Source organism: Budorcas taxicolor, chromosome 10, assembly GCF_023091745.1.
Source record: "Budorcas taxicolor isolate Tak-1 chromosome 10, Takin1.1, whole genome shotgun sequence".
In the NCBI taxonomy this organism is placed as follows: domain Eukaryota; kingdom Metazoa; phylum Chordata; class Mammalia; order Artiodactyla; family Bovidae; genus Budorcas; species Budorcas taxicolor.
In genome coordinates, this window is record NC_068919.1 from 82219689 (window position 1) to 82241220 (window position 21532).

The following is a 21532-nucleotide window of genomic DNA, read 5'->3' on the forward strand; positions in this document are numbered from 1 at the left end:
TTCATTTATTAAGTGAAGTACAAATAGTCAAATGCATCTACTATTTGATTATCTAGTAATACAATTCACATAAGAAAGATGGAATATATGTTTGAATCATTTCCTCTATTTGCCAATTTTAAAAATAATGAAGAGTTTACTGTCATCTTCCAATGATGACCAATTAGGGTGTTTTTGTGTGTTTTTTAGTATCCTTGTAAACCCATGGGTTTAAGCATATCTGCTATGTTTTGACCCATTTTGTTTATTATTGTTGTTGCTGCTTGCATTGTGCCATCTCTGGCCAGTTGGCTCCTTCTGACATGACCCTGGTAGTCTTTGATGTGATCCAAATATCAGGGAAGCTAAGATGATCTGAGCCCTTCCCCAGACGTGGAATCAGCTAGTTCTTCAAGAATCTAAGAATCCTTTGTTTTTCTTAGTGGGAAATATTTTTAGAGACGATAATCTGGGCATTTCGAGGCACTCATTGTTCCTGTGTTGGTTATCATTTTTAGACTTTTCCAGTGGCCAAAACTAGGAAATAGGTGGTGGTTGTTTCTGATGAAAATACATCATGAATCATACTGATACTTTCCATTCAAATTCAGAACTACTGCTAAGTCACTTCAGTCGTGTCCGACTCTGTGCGACCCCATAGACGGCAGCCCACCAGGCTTCTCTGGGATTCTCCAGGCAAGAACACTGGAGTGGGCTGCCATTTCCTTCTCCAATGCATGCAAGTGAAAACTGAAAGTGAAGTCGCTCATGTCGTGTCCGACTCTAGCGACCCCATGGACTGCAGCCTACCAGGCTCCTCCATCCATGGGATTTTCCAGGCAAAAGTACTGGAGTGGGGTGTAGGCAGATGCTTTAGTGGATCCAATGGCAGTGATAATACCTGAGCATATTATCAAAACTAAAGCTAACACAATCTTTTCCGGAATCTGGAAAGCAATCCTGTGAAAGTACTGCTTCCTAGTCGGGGACTCTGTTGACCGGACCACGCGGCCGCGAACAACTCGCCCTCAGCGTCTTGCGCGATCCTGGGGCAAGCGTCTCCAGGAGGCAGCCACGTCGGGTGAGGATGGCGTCAGCAACGGCTACCTCGCACTCAACCGCCATTTAGAGAATAAGCATTGTTTAATGCTCCGCTTTAACATCCACTTCACGGGCCACGCTCGGGCCACGGTCGCAGTGCAGCCCTAGGCCCGCCGTCCACAACCACCGCGTGCCCTCCGCCATCAGGGCTCAACTCCCGCGGCTGGACCCCACCCTGCCCCACCCCGTGGGGCCCGGGAAAAGCCACAAGGGTGACCCCTCCGCCACCCCCAAGGCCCGGACGCCCATGTCCTGTTTCCGACCCCTCCAGAGACAGATGCCGTGTACCAAAACTACAGGGCATTTTATTTAACCTCTTCTTTCTTAGGTCTGTGTCTCCTTTTTCTAGAAACCTGATTCTCAAAGGCACTATCGATGACAGTGTTAGTTCTTCACGTCATTTGCTTTATCCTACATCACCACAGAGCAGCCTCGAACTCACAATGCCAACTAGCAGCAGCAGTATAATCGAATCAATGCTGCTCACTCATTGCCTGGTTGGTGGCACTCGTGGTAAAGAACCTGCCTGCCAGTGCAGGAGACATAAGAGATGTAGGTTCGATCCCTGAGTTGAGAAGATCCCTTGGAAGAGGGCATGGCAACCCACTCCAGTATTCTGCCTGGAGAATCCGCATGGACAGAGGAGCCGGATGGGCTATAGACCATAGGGTCACAAAGAGTCGCACGCAACTTAACACATGCATTTCAAGTGTGGAAGCACTATAGTTTAGTCAACTGACTATTGAAATTTAGTCAATACTCCTATCAAATATTTCTTGACATTTATATTGTTACTAAATCAAGAAATATTTGATAGGAAAGCTTGGGAAGTCAGCGTATCGTGCCTTGACGTGCTTCTCAATATACACCCTCCATTAGCATAGTTCTCTGCCATTTTTCAGGTACATACTCACAAATATTGGGTTGGCCAAAAAGTTCCTTTGGTTTTCGTTAACATTGTACAGAAAATCTCCAGTGAACTTTTTGGCCAACCCAATGTATTGTGTCTCCTTACTGAAGTAGACTAGACATGTGGATACCCAAAGAAAGCATTTGTAACCTCCTCATCATCTGTAAGGACTGGGATTCTGTGACTTCTAGTAAAGCACTCTTCCTAAACAAGTTTCTCTTTTCAGCACATTCCGCTTTGTTTCTCAAGCGTATTTTCATCATAAGTACACCAAGTGCTTCTCACCAGCACTGTGACCTTGGGCAAGTTCCTTAAACTCCCTGAGTCTTCTTCCCTCATCTGTACAGAGATACAAGGGTACCTGTACTGTGGAAAGGGAATTAGGTGAAATAAAACATATCGACAAGTAACAGTGTCTGGCCCACAGTAAGACATTGCAATTCTGTCTTATTAATGTCATTAATATTGTTTTCTTATACTTTCGTGTTTAACAAATTTGGTTTAAAAAAATTCACATAACTGCATGTAACCTTAGTACCCAGAGATAACCGCTATTCTAGTACTTTTTTTTCTCTCTCTCAATTCATGTGTATAGAGTGGCTGTGCAAATAGGTTGATTCTGTAGCCTGCCTTTTACACTAAACTAAGAGTTGGTTTAAAAGGCTGAATTTCTTCTGTGAATGGCCAGACGGTTTAAATTTTGAGCTTTGTAGGTCATATAGTCTATATTACTAGTACTCAGTTCTGCCATACCCAAACAGCTACATTGTCATAGTGTAACAATGGAAAATACATCAATAAGTGGACACGTCTGTGTTGAAAACCTTTATTTTTGGACTCTGAAAGCTCATGAAACATTATTCTCCTTTTGATTTTTCTCAGTCACTTAAAAATATAAAAACCATTCTTAAGACATAAAGAAGTAGACGAGGGGCAGGGGTGCAGAGTTTGAGATCACTGTGCTGAATAATATACCATGAAAATCATTGAAACATTTCAAGAAATCCAGAAAGATAGACGATAACGGGTTGGGAGCCATTAATTTTTCATTTATATGGGAGAGAGGGTTAGAGGAGACCTTGGTATAGTAACAGTAATCCACCGATCTCCATGAATGTGTCTGCATTGGGGTTGAGTATTCTAGAGCCCGCGACCGAGGGGAAGTCAGTCGGTAAGTACCATGGTCCTCGCCCTGCCTGGCCAGCCCTGCTGCCTGCACCGGCTGCACAGGTGTGACTTCAGGGTTTCCAGGTAAGGGGGACAAGGCTAAAATCCAGCCAGAACTTGCTCTCAGATCTCCCAACTTGCCTGTCAGGTCTACTATAGCACTGCCCCTGGGTTATCAGAGCTGAGGGTCAGGTTGTCATGCAGAGACCCAGAGAAAATCCCCAAGCCGGGGAGCAGGCTCTGATCCTAGTCACATGCTCTGTCTAGGCCTGTAGGACTGCTCCTGTAAGCCCTTTACACTTGCTTGCAGTCACTCAGTTTGCCCATCTGGGAGGTGGGAATGATGACGCCTAAGCCCTTTGGAACACCCGCCATTGGAATCAGAAGCCACCCAACAGCGGTCAAAGAACCGATAAACATGTGACTATCTGGGGTCAGTAGCTGGAGTGAAGACCAAGCCCCGTTTATGGATTCATTTGAAATGGGCCCCAGGGGAGGGGGTGTAAGCTCTCTCTGAGGGTTTTGTTTTTTCATGTGACCACAGGCATTGTTACAGCAAAGTTAATTGCCTGTGTTTGCTTCCTGTGGAAATATCCCACAAGACGCCCTGTCAGCATGGGCCCAGCATTTGCACTTGTGTTTTGCCTATCCATTTGGCTTCTTTGAAAATTTGGGCCAAGATCAAATCTTCCATAAAGGTCTGTGGGCTGTGACCATAGCCCTCAGCTGTTTGCTGTGTTGTTCCAATTTCACAGATTTAGCTTCATGAGGGGAGAAAAAGAAGAAAAATGAGCCATGATTTTATTTATGGACTCAGTTCTTTATGCTAGGGATTGAGTTCTGTTCTCAATGCTGGGGCATCAGGAGAGCTACATTGCCACCCACTTGCCTTGTCATCTCAGGCAAGGATCTTAAAGATTTGTGCCTTAGTTTTCTCATCTGTAAAACGGGGATGATGTCTTCTCTAAGCCCTCTAAGGGTTTTTGAGAAATCAAATGAGCCAATAGCCCTGAAAACTCTTTGAATAAGTGCTATATCCTTATATGTGTGAACTCACAAAAATTAATGGCTTTAGTATTCCCTGAGGTCTCATAATTCCAAGCTAGCTCTAAACTCCCAAGAAGATATCTGCTCTTGGAAGGAGTTCCTTGTGGGGAAAAGCAAAAATAAGGTATGTAGGAGCCAGATCTGGGGGACTCTGGGTATCTTCCTAAGGAATTTGAATTTTCTCGCCCTGAAGACAGTAGGAAAGCATTGAGGGCTTAGACCTGAAAGAGGAGGAATCAAATGGTGGTAGGCGTAGCAATAGGAGCCGAGAGAGACCTGAATCTGGGGGCTTGTTGTCTGAAGCACTGCTGGTGGGTTTCAAGGAGAGAATGAAACCACAGGCTTCCTCTTAGGGCATTCACCTCTTCCCAGAGCCTCTGCAGGCAGCAGGAGGCAGGCGGGAGTCAGCTGGCTGGCACACGGGCTGCCTGGCTTCAGTTTTAAGTGTCAGAGTATCTGAGAAAGTTGAAGCCTGGCTTGGAGAATTTTGAGCAGTACTTTACTAGCATGTGAGATGAGTGCAATTGTACAGTAGTTTGAACATTTTTGGCATTTGCCTTTCTTTGGGATTGGAATGAAAACTGACCTTTTCCAGTCCTGTGGCCACTGCTGAGTTTTCCAAATTTACTGGCATATTGAGTGCAGTACTTTCACAGCATCATCTTTTAAGATTTGAAATAGCTCATCTGGAATTCCCTCACCTCCACTAGCTTTGTTCATAGTGATGCTTCCTAAGGCCCACTTGACTTCACATTCCAGGATGTCTGGCTCTAGGTGAGTGATCACACCATCATGATTCGCTGGGTTGTGAAGATCTTTTTTGTATAGTTCTGTGTATTCTTGCCACTTCTTCTTAATATCATCTGCTTCTGTTGAGTCCATACCATTTCTGCCCTTTATTGTGCCCATCTTTGCATGAAATGTTGCCTTGGTATCTCTTATTTTCTTGACGAGATCTCTAGTCTTTCCCATTCTATTGCTTTCTTCTATTTCTTTGCATTGATCACTGAGGAAGGCTTTCTCATCTCTGCTTGCTATTCTTTGAAACTCTGTATTCAAATGGGTTTATCTTTCCTTTTCTCCTTTGCCTTTTGCTTCTCTCCTTTTCTCAGCTATTGTAAGGCCTCCTCAGACAACCATTTTGCCTTTTTGCATTTCTTTTTCTTGGGGATGGTCTCGATCCCTTTCTCCTGTACACTGTCATGAACTTCCATCCGTAGTTCTTCAGGCACTCTGTCTATTAGATCTTTGTGAACTTTCGGATGTTCAAGCTGGATTTAGAAGAGGCAGAGGAACCAGAGATCAAATTGCCAACATTTGTTGGATCATCAAAAAAGCAAGAGAGTTCCAGAAAAACATCTACTTCTGCTTTATTGACTACACTAAAGCCTTTGACCATGTGGATCACCACAAACTGTGGAAAATTCTTCAAGAGATGGAAATACCAGACCGCCTGACCTGCCTCTTGAGAAATCTGTATGCAGATCAGGAAGCAACAATTAGAACTGGACATGGAACAACAGACTGGTTCCAAATCAGGAAAGGAGTACATCTAGGCTGTATATTATCACCCTGCTTATTTAACTTATATGCGGAGTACATCATTAGAAATGCTGGGCTGGATGAAGCACAAGCTGGAATCAAGATGGCCGGGAGAAAAATCAATAACCTCAGATATACAGATGACACCACCCTTATTGCAGAAAGCGAAGAAGAACTAAAGAGCCTCTAGATGAAAGTGAAAGAGGAGAGTGAAAAAGTTGGCTTAAAGCTCAACATTCAGAAAACTAAGATCATGGCATCCAGTCCCATCACTTCATGGCAAATAGATGGGGAAACAGTGGGAACAGTGACAGACTTTATTTTGGGGGGCCCCAGAATCACTGCAGATGGTGACTGCAGCCATGAAATTAAAAGACACTTGCTCCTTGGAAGAAAAGTTATGACCAACCTAGATAGCGTATTCAAAAGCAGAGACATTACTTTGCCAACAAAGGTCCATCTAGTCAAGGCTATGGTTTTTCCAGTGGTCATGCATGGATGTGAGAGTTGGACTATAAAGAAAGCTGAGGGCCATAGAATTGATGCTTTTGAACTGTGGTGTTGGAGAAGACTCTTGAGAGGTTAGGGAGGGGTTAGGTGGACCAATCCAGCCTGTTGACTTTAGTCCCTGCAGGTTCCCATGTAGGATTCCTCGGTGTTCAAGCCCCTCTGCTTCCCTGACCTGCAGTAGCTACTGAGATGCCCCATTAGACCTGCAGTGTCTAGGCTTCCAGCACCTCTGGATTTGAAGTCCTTCACTGGGAGCAGTCAATTGGTCTTCCTTACCCTCTATAAATCCCTATGACACTAAAATAATGCTCTGCAAACAGTTGTGGTTTAGAAAAACTTTTTTCTTGACAATTTGGTCCAGAATGATAACAAACGCAGCTGTACCTATCATCAAAAAAAAAAAAAAAAGCAGTTTGTTCCTTGGCTTTCCATTTGGAAAAATCTTGCCACATGACCTCAGAGAGCACACAGAGGAGGTGATCGACAAATATCAGTTGAATTCAGTTTTTCCAATATGCCAATTCAGAAAACTTGGAATAGCTACTAAAGGTCAGATGTTCTAGACTCTGGGAATATACAGATAAGTAGGCTTTTCTCTTAAGCAGACCCCCGTCTAAGTTACTGAAACTCTACTTGGCCATCATCCATGCATGGAATGATCAAAGACCAACCTCAAGGTCAAAATGAGGTCAGGATGATATAACAGCTGAGAAATACACCATCAAGTTACACCCACCGTGAGCAGACAAGAAGCCTCGAGCCTCGAGTCTCTGTTCTTACCTAAATGTAGATGTTTAGAAGCAACTTGATTAAGGACTCAAAGTCTTCTAACGTTTGCTTTGTTCAAATGTCAGAGCCCAGGGAGCCCACGTTTACATTTGCCCCAGATGACTCAGAAGCAGACGTCTTCCTAGCTTGGTGAAGGCTGTTAATCTTTGCCCCAGTGGTGGAGGTGGTGGCATTGTGTGCCAGTATCACAAGACTGCCCCAAGTTTCCTGATATTAATCCTCGCTTGGAGGACACTTCCTGGTAGACTTCCCATGCCAGACATATTTTAATAAAATATGCTATGGAACTGCTTACTCCAGGAGTTACTCATTTTATTCTGTGGGTGGTTTTATTTTAGGGAGATGAACAGCAGAGGGAGGCATGCATTTTGAAAAGAACAAATCAGTTGTTTGTGAGAGGATTCTGTTTATTACCACACAGAAGAGTAGTTCCTGAAGAGAAGGCGTCAGAGAACCAAATTCCAAAATTTCTTTGTTGATGCTTCAGAGCAGAGATCTCCTGCACCAAACACCCCTGCCCTTGAAGAGGAGAAGGTATTAACATTTGTCTAAGTTAATACCCATGGTATTCGGGGAGGTGAAAGAAAATATGCAAAGCTGCCTTTGAAGCTACTCTTATCTAAGAACAGGGATTGAGCAGCATCACAATACTGTGCCCTTTGGCCAGTTAAATTGAACATGTTTATAAGGATGCTTTAAAGGCAAAAGATAATTCACTCTTACACTCTCTTAGGGCTTGAATGTTGCATTCCGTGTAAACAGTGACTCACACATCCTGCTTAGAAGGATAAAAAAATCCAAATGGGGGCTTCTCATTTAAGATCCACGGGACCCTAGAATATTTTTTTAAAGAATAATTTTTATATACTGATACATATGTATGTATACATGTATGGGGCTTCCCAGGGGCACTAGTGAAGAATCCGCCTACCAAAGCAGGAGACATAATGAGCCACAGGTTCCATCCCTGGGTTGGGAAGATCCCCTGGAGGAGGGCATGGCAGTTCACTCCAGTATTCTTGCCTGGAGAGTCCTATGGACAGAGGAGCCTGGCGGGCTACAGTCCATAGGGTCACAAAGAGTCAAATAGGACTGAAGCGACTTAGCATACACATGTATATATGTATAACTGAATCACTTTGCTATGCATCAAAAGTTAACACAACACTGAAAATCAACTCCATTTCAGTTTGAAAAGAGAAGGAAAAAACATGGGGAGAAAAAGATTCACAGGATCCTGGGATGATTGTCCAAAGCTGCATCCTGAGGACAAGAGGCTACTATCTCTCACTGAAGTGGTTGTTCACATGGCCATGGAGTCTTTGCTATGTTTATTCAGCAGATAATGACTTAGGATCCCCATCAATTCCCTACCCTGGTGCAGCCCCACCTTCTGTCCTGCAGGACCCATGATGAGAAAAGTGTTCATTTTCCGTAGACTTCAGCAAGCGAGGTGTAAGGTCTGAAGGCCTTTGCCTTAAGATATCTTCTTGAAAGATGAGACTCGGGAATCTCTTGGGTGACTTTCTGTGACACAGACTTTCTGCCTATGACTCCACAGGAGTCTGATCAGCACTCAGAGCTTTGCCAGGTTGGCCCTTCCTGCTGGTGCAGAAGGCAAGTTGGACGCGATCTGTGAGGTGAGAAACCAGAGCCTGTGTCACCCCGGGTGACTCAGCCGTTGTTCTCACTGACAAGTGGGGCTGGTGAACAGTTCCCAAAAGAGAATGGTGAGCAGTGGCTGCATCCGCCCCTGGGGTGACTCAGATGAAGGCTTGAGAAGAGGCCCCCAATGTTTTTGTTGACCACACATTGAGAACTTTGTCTCAGCCACACAACCTGGCTCCCTTGAAACCCCACCAGAAGGACCATGAGCAGCAGCAGGTGCCAAGGCAAGAGTGTGAGCTTTGGGGCGATCACAGAACGCTGGGCTCAAATCCTGACTCTGCTCAGGCAAGGCACTCAAATTTGTAGGGCTTTAGTGTCCTCATCTGTAAAAGGGAGCTGTTTAAACACAAACACCGATTCTGAGCAAATAACAACAGCAGTTAAAGTGAGACAACGTTCCCCCTTCCCCAGGAATCTTATGGTCTTTGGTCTCCTCCCCCACGTCCTCTCTGGCAAGGGCAGTCCCATCATGTAAGCCAGTTATCATTATTACTTCGCTTGTGTACAGTTTCTGTAATGAGTTCCCCTCTATTTCCTTGGTTAACTGTGTGCTTGGTGGGACTGGAAAAAGCCGAGTGGGGACCTGAATTCAAGCCTTTGACCGCTAGCCTGGTCCCCCTTCCAGCATCTCACGCAGCAACATCACATCTTGCACCCCAATCTTATCTTCCTTCAAGGGACCACAAGGGACTCAACAGTGCCCAAAGCCTGGATGTTGTTCCAGGAGGGGTGGATGTGAAGACAGAGACGAAGAAAGAAAAATAGGACACTTGAAAATCCCAAGAAGGGCTCTTGGCAGCTGTGCAGTGCTCCAGCTGAGTGGCCTCCCACTCCAGGAGGATGCTCTAAAGCTGGGGAATGAGATCGTAACTGCCTCAGGAACCCACAGCCAAGAGGAGGACCTAAGGGTGTTCTTAAGTCATCCAGCTGCTCTGGCATGCTCAGGGCCCAAAGCCTGGGCATTTGTCTGATTACCTTCCCCAGCACTTGTGAGGGCCACTGTGTTTTGTCTAAAAACAAAGGAGCTTTCCAGCTGAGGACTCTCCCTGCAAAACATTGATTTGTAGCAGGTGTGGTTCTGAGACATTGAGACACTTCTCACTCCCTCCACCTCCTGCATGTGTCTTGGACTCCACCGATTCTGGTCATCTTTGGGGGGGGTTTCTGTTTTCTTTCTCTCCGTTGCTTTCTTTTCTGAAAGAATCTTTCTTTTTGAGTACCCTTGATTTACAAGATTATATTAGTTTCAGGTGTACAACATAGCGATTCAATGTTTTTATAGATTATACTCCCTTTAAAGGTTTTCTAAAATGTTGCCCATAGTTCCAGCTGGTTTTGCTTCTGCCTTAGCATCTCAGGTATGCAAAGCTCCTGTCCCAGGGCTGAGCCCAAGAAGGGAAATGAGGGTGGAGGGTCTCATCAGCGTGACATCCCTGTCACCCGCCACAGGGGTGTGAGCCCCTCCCTCCACTGAGAATTGTGGCTGAGATGTTCGGTGTGACTCAGGGCCTTAGAACGTCAGTTTCTCTGCCAGTGAGACTGAGCCTCTCCCTGTCTGGAGCAGGTGCCTCCCTACATGGCAGGAAGGCGGATGTGGACCCTAGTAGTACTGCTTATTCATAGTTAACTCAATCATCTCTTTTTTTTAGAAAGAGAGGGAACAAGGGAGGGATCTAGGGAAGGAAGAAGGAAGAAAAGAAGGAGAAATAAAAGGGCAGAGAGGAAGGGGAGGAGGGAAGGAGGAAGGGAGGAAAATAAGACAAGAAAAAGCAAAGAAGAGAAATGCAAACTCCTTTCTCTCTGGCCCCTTGGGAATTCTCTGGGTGGGGCTCACTGGTTTCACCAGCAGCTCCCTTGCTCTGAGCAGATCCTGGATATACATTTTCCTTAAGACTGGTTGTCTGCAAAGCAGGGGAAACAAACCAGAACCCCTCATAAATCAGTCGGGGTCACTGCCAAGAGCTTTGTACACTTGCTGTCCCTGGCAGTGATAAACTCATTGCATCTGGGAACCGGCCAAAGACCCTGAGTCCTATCTTAGTTCTCATTCCCAGAAAAAAAACCTCAGCGCTCCGTTCCCCCTCCCCCTGTTTACTGTCTTTGTGTTTCTTAGAAAAAGCTGGCGAGGAGGAAGGAACAGAATTCCATCAGTGGGTACAGCAAAAGCTCTGCTTCTCCGCTTCTTTGCTTGGGGGAGGAGAGGAGGGCAGAGGAGAGCCCTGGATCCATAGACTGTGGGGAAGGAGGCCCCGCCCAGAGGGGCCTGAAGCCACAGTAGGGGGCATGAGGGATCTGTGTCTTCGATTCCATTTTGCTCAGACCATGATTTCCACCTGCTGTTGTTGTTTTGTGGTGGTTCCCTCATGGGGCAATTTGAGATGGTCATTGTGATGGTCAAGAGCTAGCAATAGGGTTGGCAGAGTGAGACCACCTCGTGCAGCCCACCTCCAACAGGCAGTGTTCTCTTTACTGTCTCCCCACGCGGTCCCTGCCTTGGCTCTGGCCTTGGCAACAAATTGTCAAGATGCCATGTGACATTAGGACAAGAGCGGAGCCCAAACTGTCCCTCTGACCCATGTTGACCCCCACTGCCGAAGAGGGGACCACTGTTTGCTGCGCCTTCCTCCTCAGCCCTGGATCATCCTTCTTTCTCTGGTTGACCAGACCAGGAACTGGGAGACACTTCCTGTCTCCTTAGCTCTTCCTGCCATGACGAGGCTCTTTCTGGTTGTTGGACCAGCATTCCCCACCTCTGGCAGGGAATTCATCTTCAATTTTACCCATTCACAGCACCTTGAACCTGAACTTCTTCTTTGTAGCCCTTAGCTCAATTAGTCATGCCCACCCTTGTGCAATGAAATCCAAGTTTTATGACAGCAAGGAGCTCTTTTGTCTCTTTCATGCTGTGATCTCAGTGTCTGACACAATGCCTGGCACCTAGGAAATGCTCAACAAATATTTTGGGGAACAAATACTGAGTCATCTGCTTTATTCTGTTCTTTCTCAATTGACAAATTCTTTCTTTCAATGGCTTCTCTTGTTTATGATGAGTTGGAGGAATTAGCTGGATTGAGGGTTAAATTTGTTCTCAAGGCCAGAAGGGTTGGGCTAGGAGAGGTTTCCTTACTCCTCTTGGGGCAGAAGGGGGAATTTTGTGAGATATTCCTGAGCATTTCGATTCTTGTGACAAATCAGAGCAACAAGCAGGGGGCTGTGGCCTTGGAGAGGGTTTGGAGAAAGTCCAGGTCTGAGGGACACGCCTCTCCAGATGACTCAGGAGCCACCTGGCTCTGCTGGCCAGACAGAAGCCATGCCTGAGACAAGAACAAGGAGACAGTGAGCCATTTTAGCTCTGGGTTAGCATCTGTACCTTGTTGTTCAGTTGCTCAGTCATGTCCCACTCTGGGAGCCCATGGACTGCAGCACGCCAGGCTTCCTGTCCTTCACCATCTCCTGGAGTTTGCTCCAACTGATGTCTATTGAGTAAATGATACCATCCAACCATCTCATCCTCTGTCACCCCCTTCTCCTCCTGCCCTAAATCTTTCCTAGCATGAGGGTCTTTTGTAATGAATTGGCTCTTCCATACCAGGTGGCCAAAGTATTGGAGCTTCAGCATCAGTCCTTCCCATGAATATTCAGGGTCGATTTCCTTTAGGATTGACTGGTTTGATTTCATTGCAGTCCAAGGGACTCTCCAGAGTCTTCTCCATTCATACCTTAGATGTAAATGTTAGGCCACTTTGAAAAGATAACAAATGCAAAGACCCTGATGTCTCTCAGTCTGGGCTTTGAGACAATTAGGGCTGAATTAAGATGCCTACATAGGGACCTCCTCTGAGTTAATGTGATCCTCCGTCTCCTTCCATACAGAGAGCAGAAACTGATCATAAACCAAAACAAGTATGGAGCCTGTTAACTTGCTCAGTATTTGCAGGCTCAGACCAGTATTTTGGTGAACCAAAAAGCCGCATAAATTCTGCTAACATTTAACCCCACACTGGACGCTATGCACATGAAAGAGATTAAAAACACATTGTTCCCACAGGGAACTTAAACCAGAGTGGGCTGGATTTTTGTCTGAAATTTGCAGGAAAACACTCAGCAACACGTGTTCTCACGAAGCTTATTAACTCAGAACGTATCTGGATCATCAAAGTAGGTTCAGATCGAAGCCAGTGCTTCATTTCTCTTGGCTCCTTGTAGTGGTCCCATTCCCATGAGGAGGGCTGCACCCTGCTTTTGTAAATATGGGATCATCTGTGCAAGAATGAAGCTGGTGCCCAAACAGGTCCGCGTGTGGTCCTTCATAAGATGGCCAGAGAGGGACCCACATGGCACCAAGTTGATGGTTGCTTTCTGCCTTCGCTTTCTTTCTTTTGTTTTTTTGGCTGTGCTGGGTCTTATTTGCTGCACATGGGCTTTCTCTAATTGTGAGCGGGGAGTACTCTCTGCTGAGACAGGCTGCTTTCTCTTGGGGTGGCTCCTCTCACTGCAGAGCACAGTATGCTCTGTTGTGTGGGCGTCAGTATTTGTGGCGCACAGTCTTACTTGCTCTTCAGCATGTGGAATCTTCCCGGAACAGGGATCAAACCAGTGTCTTCTGCATTGGCAGGTGGATTCTTAACCACTGGACCATCAGGGAAGTCCATGCCTTCACTTCCTTTTGAGATGGGTAGGGAGAGGGTTTTAGCAAGCCCTTGATGTAACCCAGCTTCCTCTGGGATGTACCAGCATTTCAAAAATGGCCAGGTACCTCTACAGGGTGCCCCCAACTGAGAAAAGGTCTCTACCTCACCCATCCCCTGAGAAGAATACCCGAGGAAGAGGTCATTAATGACCAGTCCAGCCTTTCCAAGGAGCGTCCTCTTCACTGGCCAGCTCCCCATTCCTCCAAGCCCTGGGGCCCTTATCCAGATTCACGGGATAGACAAGGAGTGTACATCAGAGAAGATGCTTCCCCCCTAACGATCCCACCCTCCCTAGGGAAAGCCCACCCTCCTTTTAACAGGTCCTCTCTTGGGACAACCAGGCTTTCCCATGCCGCTGTGCTACCTTACATTTCAACTGATAAATAACCCTTTTTCAATCGATAAGCTCCATCTTGTAATGAACCTGGCTTTCCCTGTCCTTAATGAGGACAGACCTATTAGAAAGGGATCACGAGGCTACAGGAATTAGCTAAAAGTCAAGGGTAAAATCCATTGCCATGGCCAGAATGTAACGGCTCTAGGAGCCCAGGAGGCCACCATGCCCCAGCCTCTGGCATATTTGCCCACAAGACCCCATGATCTGGCTCTAAGAGCACTCTTCCAGGATGGGATGGTGGCCCTGATGTGCATTCAGTTCAGTTCAGTTCAGTCCCTCAGTCGTGTCCGACTCTTTGCAACCCCATGAGTCACAGCACACCAGGCCTCCCTGTCCATCACCATCTCCCAGAGTTCACTCAGACTCACGTCTGTCGAGTCAGTGATGCCATCCAGCCATCGCATCCTCTGTTGTCCCCTTCTCCTCCAGCCCCCAATCCCTCCTAGCATCAGAGTCTTTTCCAATGAGTCAACTCTTCGCATGAGGTGGCCAAAGTACTGGAGTTTCAGCTTTAGCATCATTCCTTCCAAAGAAATCCCAGGGCTGATCTCCTTCAGAATGGACTGGTTGGATCTCCTTGCAGTCCAAGGGACTCTCAAGAGTCTTCTCCAACACCACAGTTCAAAAGCATCAATTCTTTGGCGCTCAGCCTTCTTCACAGTCCAACTCTCACATCCATACATGACCACAGGAAAAACCATAGCCTTGACTAGACAGACCTTAGTCGGCATTAACTGACCCAATTGCATCATTGCCTGTGGACTACTGTTTTTAGTTAATCTTTTTGAGATATTTTTAGCTTCACAAGCACTTATAAGAAATATTATAGACACATACCATTTACCCAGCTTCTCCTAACAGTAACATCTGCAAAAACTATAGTATAATATCATGGCCATGATGTTGACATTGCTACATCCCCTGAGTTTATCAGATTTCCCAATTTTTCTTGTACTCACATGTACATGTGTGTGTGAGAGAGGTTCTATACAACTCTATCACATGTGTAAGATGTGACAAGATACAGAACTGGCCCTTCACCAAAGAACCCTTCCTGTTGTCTGTTGTAACCACACCTCCCTCCCCTCCTTGCCCCTCTCCCGTCCCTGAAATCTGGCAACCACTTATCTGTTATATGTTTCTATGATTTGTCATTCCGAGAATGTCACATCAATGGAATCATATAGTCTGTAAACCTGGGGCTTTTTTTTTTTTTTTCCATTTGTGATAATTCCTTTAGGATTCATCCAAGTGGTTGGGACCATCAGTAGTTTCTTCCTTCCTATCGCTGAGCCTGTGGTTTTAATCATTAAGCAATAGTGCATCTCAGTGTGGCACCAAGGCCCAATTACAAAGCTTCCGGGACATGATCTTCAAGGATCTTTTTAGGCTGAGAAAGAAAATGGGTTTTAGTTGATGTGTTCTGAGTGGGGGAAAGAGAAACAACGAAGCAAACATGGTCCCTATTTTTCCAAGTTCACACCAGCATGGTTTGTCTTGTTTGTTTCTTCCCTAACAGTGGCCGCTTGGGTTGCAGTTCCCTTTAGTATTGGGTGACAGTTCTCTCTTGTGTCTTCCCATCTCCCACCTCCCCAGGAGCACATCTACAAGCTGATGAAGAGTGACAGCTACGCCCGCTTCCTCCGGTCCAATGCTTACCAGGACTTGCTGCTGGCCAAGAAGAAGGTATCCCTGGAAGGGCAGCCTTGCCTTAGCTCTATTGACCTTTGCCTGCTGCTTGCTGCTGGTGTGACGTGAGAATACCATCCCTTGGGTTTTCTTTCTTTTCTCTCTTTTTCTTTCTCTTCTGTCCCTGCTTCCACTCCAGTAGAAGAAAATTAGGATTGTTACTACCCCAGCCCAGCCCGCTGAGGTTCAGGGTGTGGCCTCCTGTCTCCCGGTACCCAGCATCTCCATCTGCCTGTCTGCCCACGGTGGAGGGAGTGACCACCGAGGAGGCCCCTGGGGCTCAGCCCAGGAGCAGAGGGCTGGCTGTGACGTCAGCAAACCCCTGAGGAAACCACTGCCGTGTCCAGCCCCCTCCCACAGAATTTCCTGCCCCAGTCAGCACGCAAAGATGAGTGTGAGGCAAGGATTGCAACAGCCCCCTCTGCATAGAAAGGCTTAGAGTTCTTCCGGGGCGATGGGGCACCGCAAATCCTGCCTGAGGTTTTTGCCCTGTCCTCTCTCCCAACTGCCACCTCCCCCAGAGCGTTTGCCTTTTCTTTTAACCAAGAAAAAGTGGCATCCTAGCTCCTCCCTCCCGGCCCTCCACTCTGAATGAAGTCTTGGTTCCCTGCAGCCCTCAGGGTCTAGATTTAGGGGTGCAGGGACACCCCCCCCCCAGGATGCAGGCAGTGAGGGGTGATTGGAACAGGAATGAATGTGGCTGGATTTCTGGGAGGAGGGAAGGCAGAGCTGGAAGGACAGGGGGTGAGGGAAGGGGAAGGTGGGGGTTGGCTCATGGTTCCAGTGTGCCAGTGAACACTCTGTGCTTTGTGGGTCTGATCTGAGGTCCACGAGGGGTTCGGTGTGGCTCTCCTCTTGCAAAACTCCAGGACTCGCGTGCCTCGCTGCTTAAGGCCACGTGCATCCCTTTTTTCTCCCTCTCAGCCTCCCGGTGGCAGTCCCCTAGCCTGCGATTGTCCAGTAACACACTGTCTGTCCGGCTGCCTCTCTCAGTCATGCAGCCTCTCTTTTTGTGTGCTGTGACCTCATGGGCTGGGAGCCTGTCTGTGTACCTGGCTGGTAACCACGTCACTCTCTAGACTAGGAGAGCATTTCTCTCCTGCTCACCTGCCCTTGGGTAGCCCTGAGGCCATCCCTGAGAGTCTTAGAAAGAGAAGTAGATTTGGGGGACACCCAGAGTGTCCAAGACCCGGCTTTCTGGGCTGGCATCCTTCCCATCATATGTCACTCCTGTGATGGACAATGTGAACCCCACCCTCCACCCAGCTCCCTGGCAGGAGGGTGGAGGTGGAGGGGCTGTGATGGAGCGGGCTGACATCCCCCCAAATAATGGTTCTGATACCCAATTTTTCAAGAAAGGTGAAGACTTTTAGTATCGGCAGGCCAGATCTCAGGGGAGGTCAAAGTGAGCGTTCCTTACTTCCTGCAGCTCAAGACCCTGAACCGATCCCAGTGTGGGGAAATCGTGGGCTCCCACAGTTGGGGTCACCTGGGCCTGTCCACATACTTGTCCACACACACAGAAGAAGCCAGAGGCCATTCAATCTCCTTGTGAGTCTGAGTACAAAGGGAAAACACACCCCCGTGCAAGGAGTGGTGCTGAGGTTCCTGCGTCCTCAAGTCCTCCTGTACAAGAAAAGCTTCACAGAGGAGGTCACTCAAGTGAGGCAGGAACAGATGGCCTGCCTGTGACATGTCACCAGTGAAATTTATTAGATTTTTCATCTCAGCCCTCTCAAGGGGTGTCCTTGGGGGCCGAAAGCTCTTGCCGAAGCCAATGCCCTTTCGATATTCAGGGGGTAGATGTTTCTAAAAACAGTGACAAGCCTACCTTTTCTTCTGTTTTCCCCTGAGCTCCAGGCATGGACTACAGTTGTAACTCGGCACTTCCAGGTAGACCCAGAGTGTCTTCTGTTCCCAGGGGTGGGCTCACCATGAGATTGACATGTCCAGGTCATGAAGGGATGTGAGTCATAGTCCCAGCTAAGAGGTGAGCTGTAAAGCGGCCTCACTTTTCTGCTCACAAAGTCCCCTGATGCACTGTGGGGGCACAGGCTGCCGACCCTTCCTCCCTAATCCATCCTCTATCCAAGTATCTTAGTCATTCTGATGAGCCAAGTCCTCAGGGGGCAGGTGAGCTGAGCTTGGAGGACCCCTTAGGACAATTTGAGGACCCCTCCAGGACAATTTGAGGACCACCCCCCCAGGACCCCTCCAGCTTCCCTGGTGGCTCAGAGGGTAAAGAATCCACCTGCAGCGTGGGAGATCTGGGTTCAATCCCTGGGGTAGGAAGATCCCCTGGAGAAGAAATGGCAACCCACTCCAGTATTCTTGCCTGGAGAATCCCATGGACAGGGGAGCCTGGTAGGCTCTATAGTCCGTGGGTCTCAAAGAGTCAGACACGACTGAGGGAATAAGCATAGCCAGGACGCTTAAGAATGATTTTCCAGGGCAGCTCCAAGAGCCTCTGCAAGGCAGAGGAAGCCAGATGAGTCAGGCTGATGGTCCCTCTCTGTGAGCAGCCACTCGATAGCCAGGGGATGAGAAGGACAGGCACAGAATTCCAGCTGTGGGGCCTAGGACCGGCCTGATTTGAGCCACATGGATGGCCCCCAGGCTGCCTACTGGATTGAAGCTGAGTGCTGCCATCCCCAAGTGCAGACTGCGTACGGTGCCAAGCCCAGCACATATCCTTCAGTGCTGCGTCTGAAGGACAAAGACCAGCCTGGCTCTGCTGCTGTGTGTCATTCGTGTTGCATTTTCCTCCTGAATTATGCTCTCTGTCTTCAGCAGCCAGCCTAGGGGATAGGACGTGACGGCCAAGGAAGCCGTCTGACCTTGTCCGAAGTGACACACGGTGACTGCCTTTTGCCACCTCGGCTTCCAGCACGTCCTGCAGACCCCCAGACCCCTGGCTGCTTCTTCAGCTCTCTAACTTCCATTATTTGCTCTGTGTCTGTGAGTGTGTGTGTGCACGTATGAGGGTGTGTGTCTGTGAGTATGTGTGTCCATGGGAGTGTATGTGTCTGTGAGTGTGTGTTTTGTGTGTCTGAGTATGTGTGTCCATGTAAGAGTGTGTGTCTGTGAGTGTGTGTCCATGTGAGTGTGTGTACTCTCCAGATTTCCCAGGCATGGATTCAGGACCCCGGAGCTGGGCTCTAGGAAAAACTAGCAGGTATTTGGGATGTATTTCCGCCCCCCTTGGAAAAGCAGGAAACCTGGGGAGAGGGCCAGATACAAGCCACGCCCCCTACTCCATAGAGGAGAGCTGCCTGGCCTGGGGAGTACGGGGCTTTGCCCCCTCTTCCCTCTCTGTGTATTGTAGAGGGATTGGGGGTGGCAGGGAGGGGATGCCCTCAGCTGAGACTCCCCAAGAGGCTCCTGAGCTGCCTGTCATCTGCCGCCTGCTATGAGTAAACCTTGGAAGGGGTCACCTGCCCAGGTACTGGAAAAGTATTTTCTGTCCAGAATACTCCTTCTGAGACCCAAGACCTCTGTGGTTGCAAAAGACATGGGCAAAGAGAGCCTCCTTGATCTCAAGATACAGAAAGAGCGTCCTTAGGGGGCCTCAAGGATGTCCTGGAAGTTAGCAAACTTTCTGGCTGGAAGATCTCAGAGAAAGTCCTAACCCAGACTCATGGAGAACTTGATGACCTCGCCTTGCGCACATCTCAGTAGCATCCCCCCAACACCCCACTGGCCCTGGGAACTGGTCTGGACTGTGTCCCCAGTTGAGGCCCCCAGTTTTTCCCTGCATGGGGGCTTGGCTGGTTGAAAGCAATGATCAGGCATCACCCAGCTGCTCCCAAGGGCCCGGCTCCCAGCCCGGTGGCTCCCACTCCAGCCCAGAAGCAAGATGAATGACTCTTCTAGAAGCAAACACCCCTCTCTCCTCGCTGCTCTGAGGAGGCAGCCCCATCTCTCCTGGGCTTCTGTTTCCTGTCTCTCCCACTGACTCCCGCATACAGCGCTGGCTGCTTCTCTCTTCCTGTTTTTTGTTTTGTTTTTGTTTTCTTTCTTCTCTGCCCTGTTTTGCTTTTGTTTTGGTTCATTAGCTGCGGCTGCTGCTGTTTAGGAACCATGTGTTATCTGAAGAATTTTTTTTTCTGTATTTTTCTCCCTATCTTTTTTTTCCCTAAAGCCAGAAAGTGAGCAAGGTCGTAGAACTTCCCTAGAAAAGTTCACTCGCAGTGTGGTAAGTTCAGCTGGTTTTCTTTGGTTTTTTGGCTTTCTTTCCGTTTTTCTCGGTGGTGGTTGTCGTTTCCTTCGGGAGGGGAGGGAGCCCAGCGCTCTTCCCTCAGCACACCCACCCATGGTCTTCTGCGAGTGTTGGTGGCTTCTCTCCTAGGGACCAGTTTGCAAAAGACAAAAGGCCCAGCAGCTCCCCCTGCAGACGGGTGCATGCCCCCCCTACCCAGCCCCTGGCCCGACATTTGCTCTCCTGGGCAAGGGGGCTTCGAGAAGGAAGAACCACCCCTGCCCTCACCCTTGGGGCTGCTCGGTGGGTGCACCTTCTGCAGCAGCCCAGGGAGAAGCCCGTCTAGCTGGACCATGAAATAAATTGGCTCAGAACTGTAGCTCATAAAAAAAAAAAAATCCACATTTCCTTCTGGGACTCTGGCAGCCACACGGGTGCGGGAGGCAAGCTGCTGCTGCTGTGCCAGTGGCTTTTGCGTATGCAGGAGGCGGCTGTGCTGCATGGGTTCTGGCAGTGAGGTCCAGCTGGCGTGTGTGCGTGTGCGTGTGTGTGTATGTGTGTGTTGGTGGCCTCTGCATGAGTTCCCATGTCCCTGACAGCCCCTTGTTAGCCTCCTTTGCATAGCATGACAGGGCAGTAGCCAGGGGGTGTCGTGGCCATGGTGGGGAGGTCATCCCCATGGTGCCTGGTGCAGATTCTGAACTGTGGTCTGCAGTCAAGCACAGATTCATCTCTTTTTTCCATAATGTTCTCTGTAAGATTGGGCTTCCCAGGTGGCTCTAGTGGTAAAGAACTCGCCTACCAATGCAAGAGGCATTGGCAGATTCCATCCCTGGGTCAGAAAGATCCCCTGCAAGAAGGCATGGCAACCCACTCCAGTATTCTTGCCTGGAGAATCCCATGAACAGAGGAGCTTGGCGGGCTACGGTCCATAGGGTCGCAAAGAGTCAGACACGACTGAAGCGACAGCATGCACACATACTCTGTAAGACTGAGGCATAGGGCTTGGTACATGGGAAGTAGCCAGTCCCCTTCTTTCCTGAAACCAGCTACTGAGCTCCTGCAGCCCAACTTGCACTGTTCACGTGGAACCAGCAAGCAACCAGGGAGCCAACATCCCATGCATAGCATTTGTCAAATTTCGCTTCCCAAAGGATAGAAACCCACTGATGCTAACTTGCCTTTTTCCTCCCTCTGTTGCAGGGGAGAGTCCTTGTAAACCTGAATACTGTGTGATTAGTATCTTTATTTTATCTTTTTAACATAAATTCTAAGAATTCTGGGTGGACAGCAACCTGGTCATTTACCTGTAATAGCTAGATGCATCTTAACCAAATTTAAACAGTTTTGAATTTGCTAGATGTCAGCTTCACAGCAACTCAAGTAGGTGGCAATTAAAATATGGGTGCTCATCCCATCTCTTCTTTGGTATTCTCTCTCTATGGTCTTTCCTCATGAGAAATCAGAACTTGCAGAATGTCAGACCTGTAATCCCCTGTATGTCTTCATGGCTGGTTTGCCGCAGCCATCCAGCTTCATGCACCAAGAAGCTGCCATGGGCTGTTGGAGGCAAGGCCGTGGGAGTCCCTCCACCCCTGATGGCTGATAGAGAGTGGTGGGAACTCATTGCTCCCTCTCTTCTGAGGCCTGGAGGCTGCAAGTGGAGAATATTCAGGGATTTTGTTGACAAGCCCAGAGTATATTATGGAGAAAGCAAAACTCCTGCAACCCCGGGCAGGCCCTTCAGGTTGACCACGTGGGCTGAGGCTGTGAGAAGAAGCCTGGTCCTCAGATGAGGCATCCAGATCTTGCTAGGCTGCTTTTCATGAGAAGTGGGTGTTGGG

At 48.2% G+C, this 21532-nt stretch overlaps 1 protein-coding gene across 1 annotated transcript in view; it reads left to right on the plus strand.

Annotated features, from left to right (window-relative positions):
• RGS6 (regulator of G protein signaling 6) overlaps positions 1-21532 on the plus strand; it is a 606577-nt gene that overhangs the window by 564179 nt on the left and 20866 nt on the right. Inside the window, exons 16-17 of the mRNA XM_052647235.1 lie at positions 15398-15487; positions 19632-19685. Coding sequence (XP_052503195.1) covers positions 15398-15487; positions 19632-19685 — 144 coding nt within the window. The remainder of the gene's footprint in view (positions 1-15397; positions 15488-19631; positions 19686-21532) is intronic.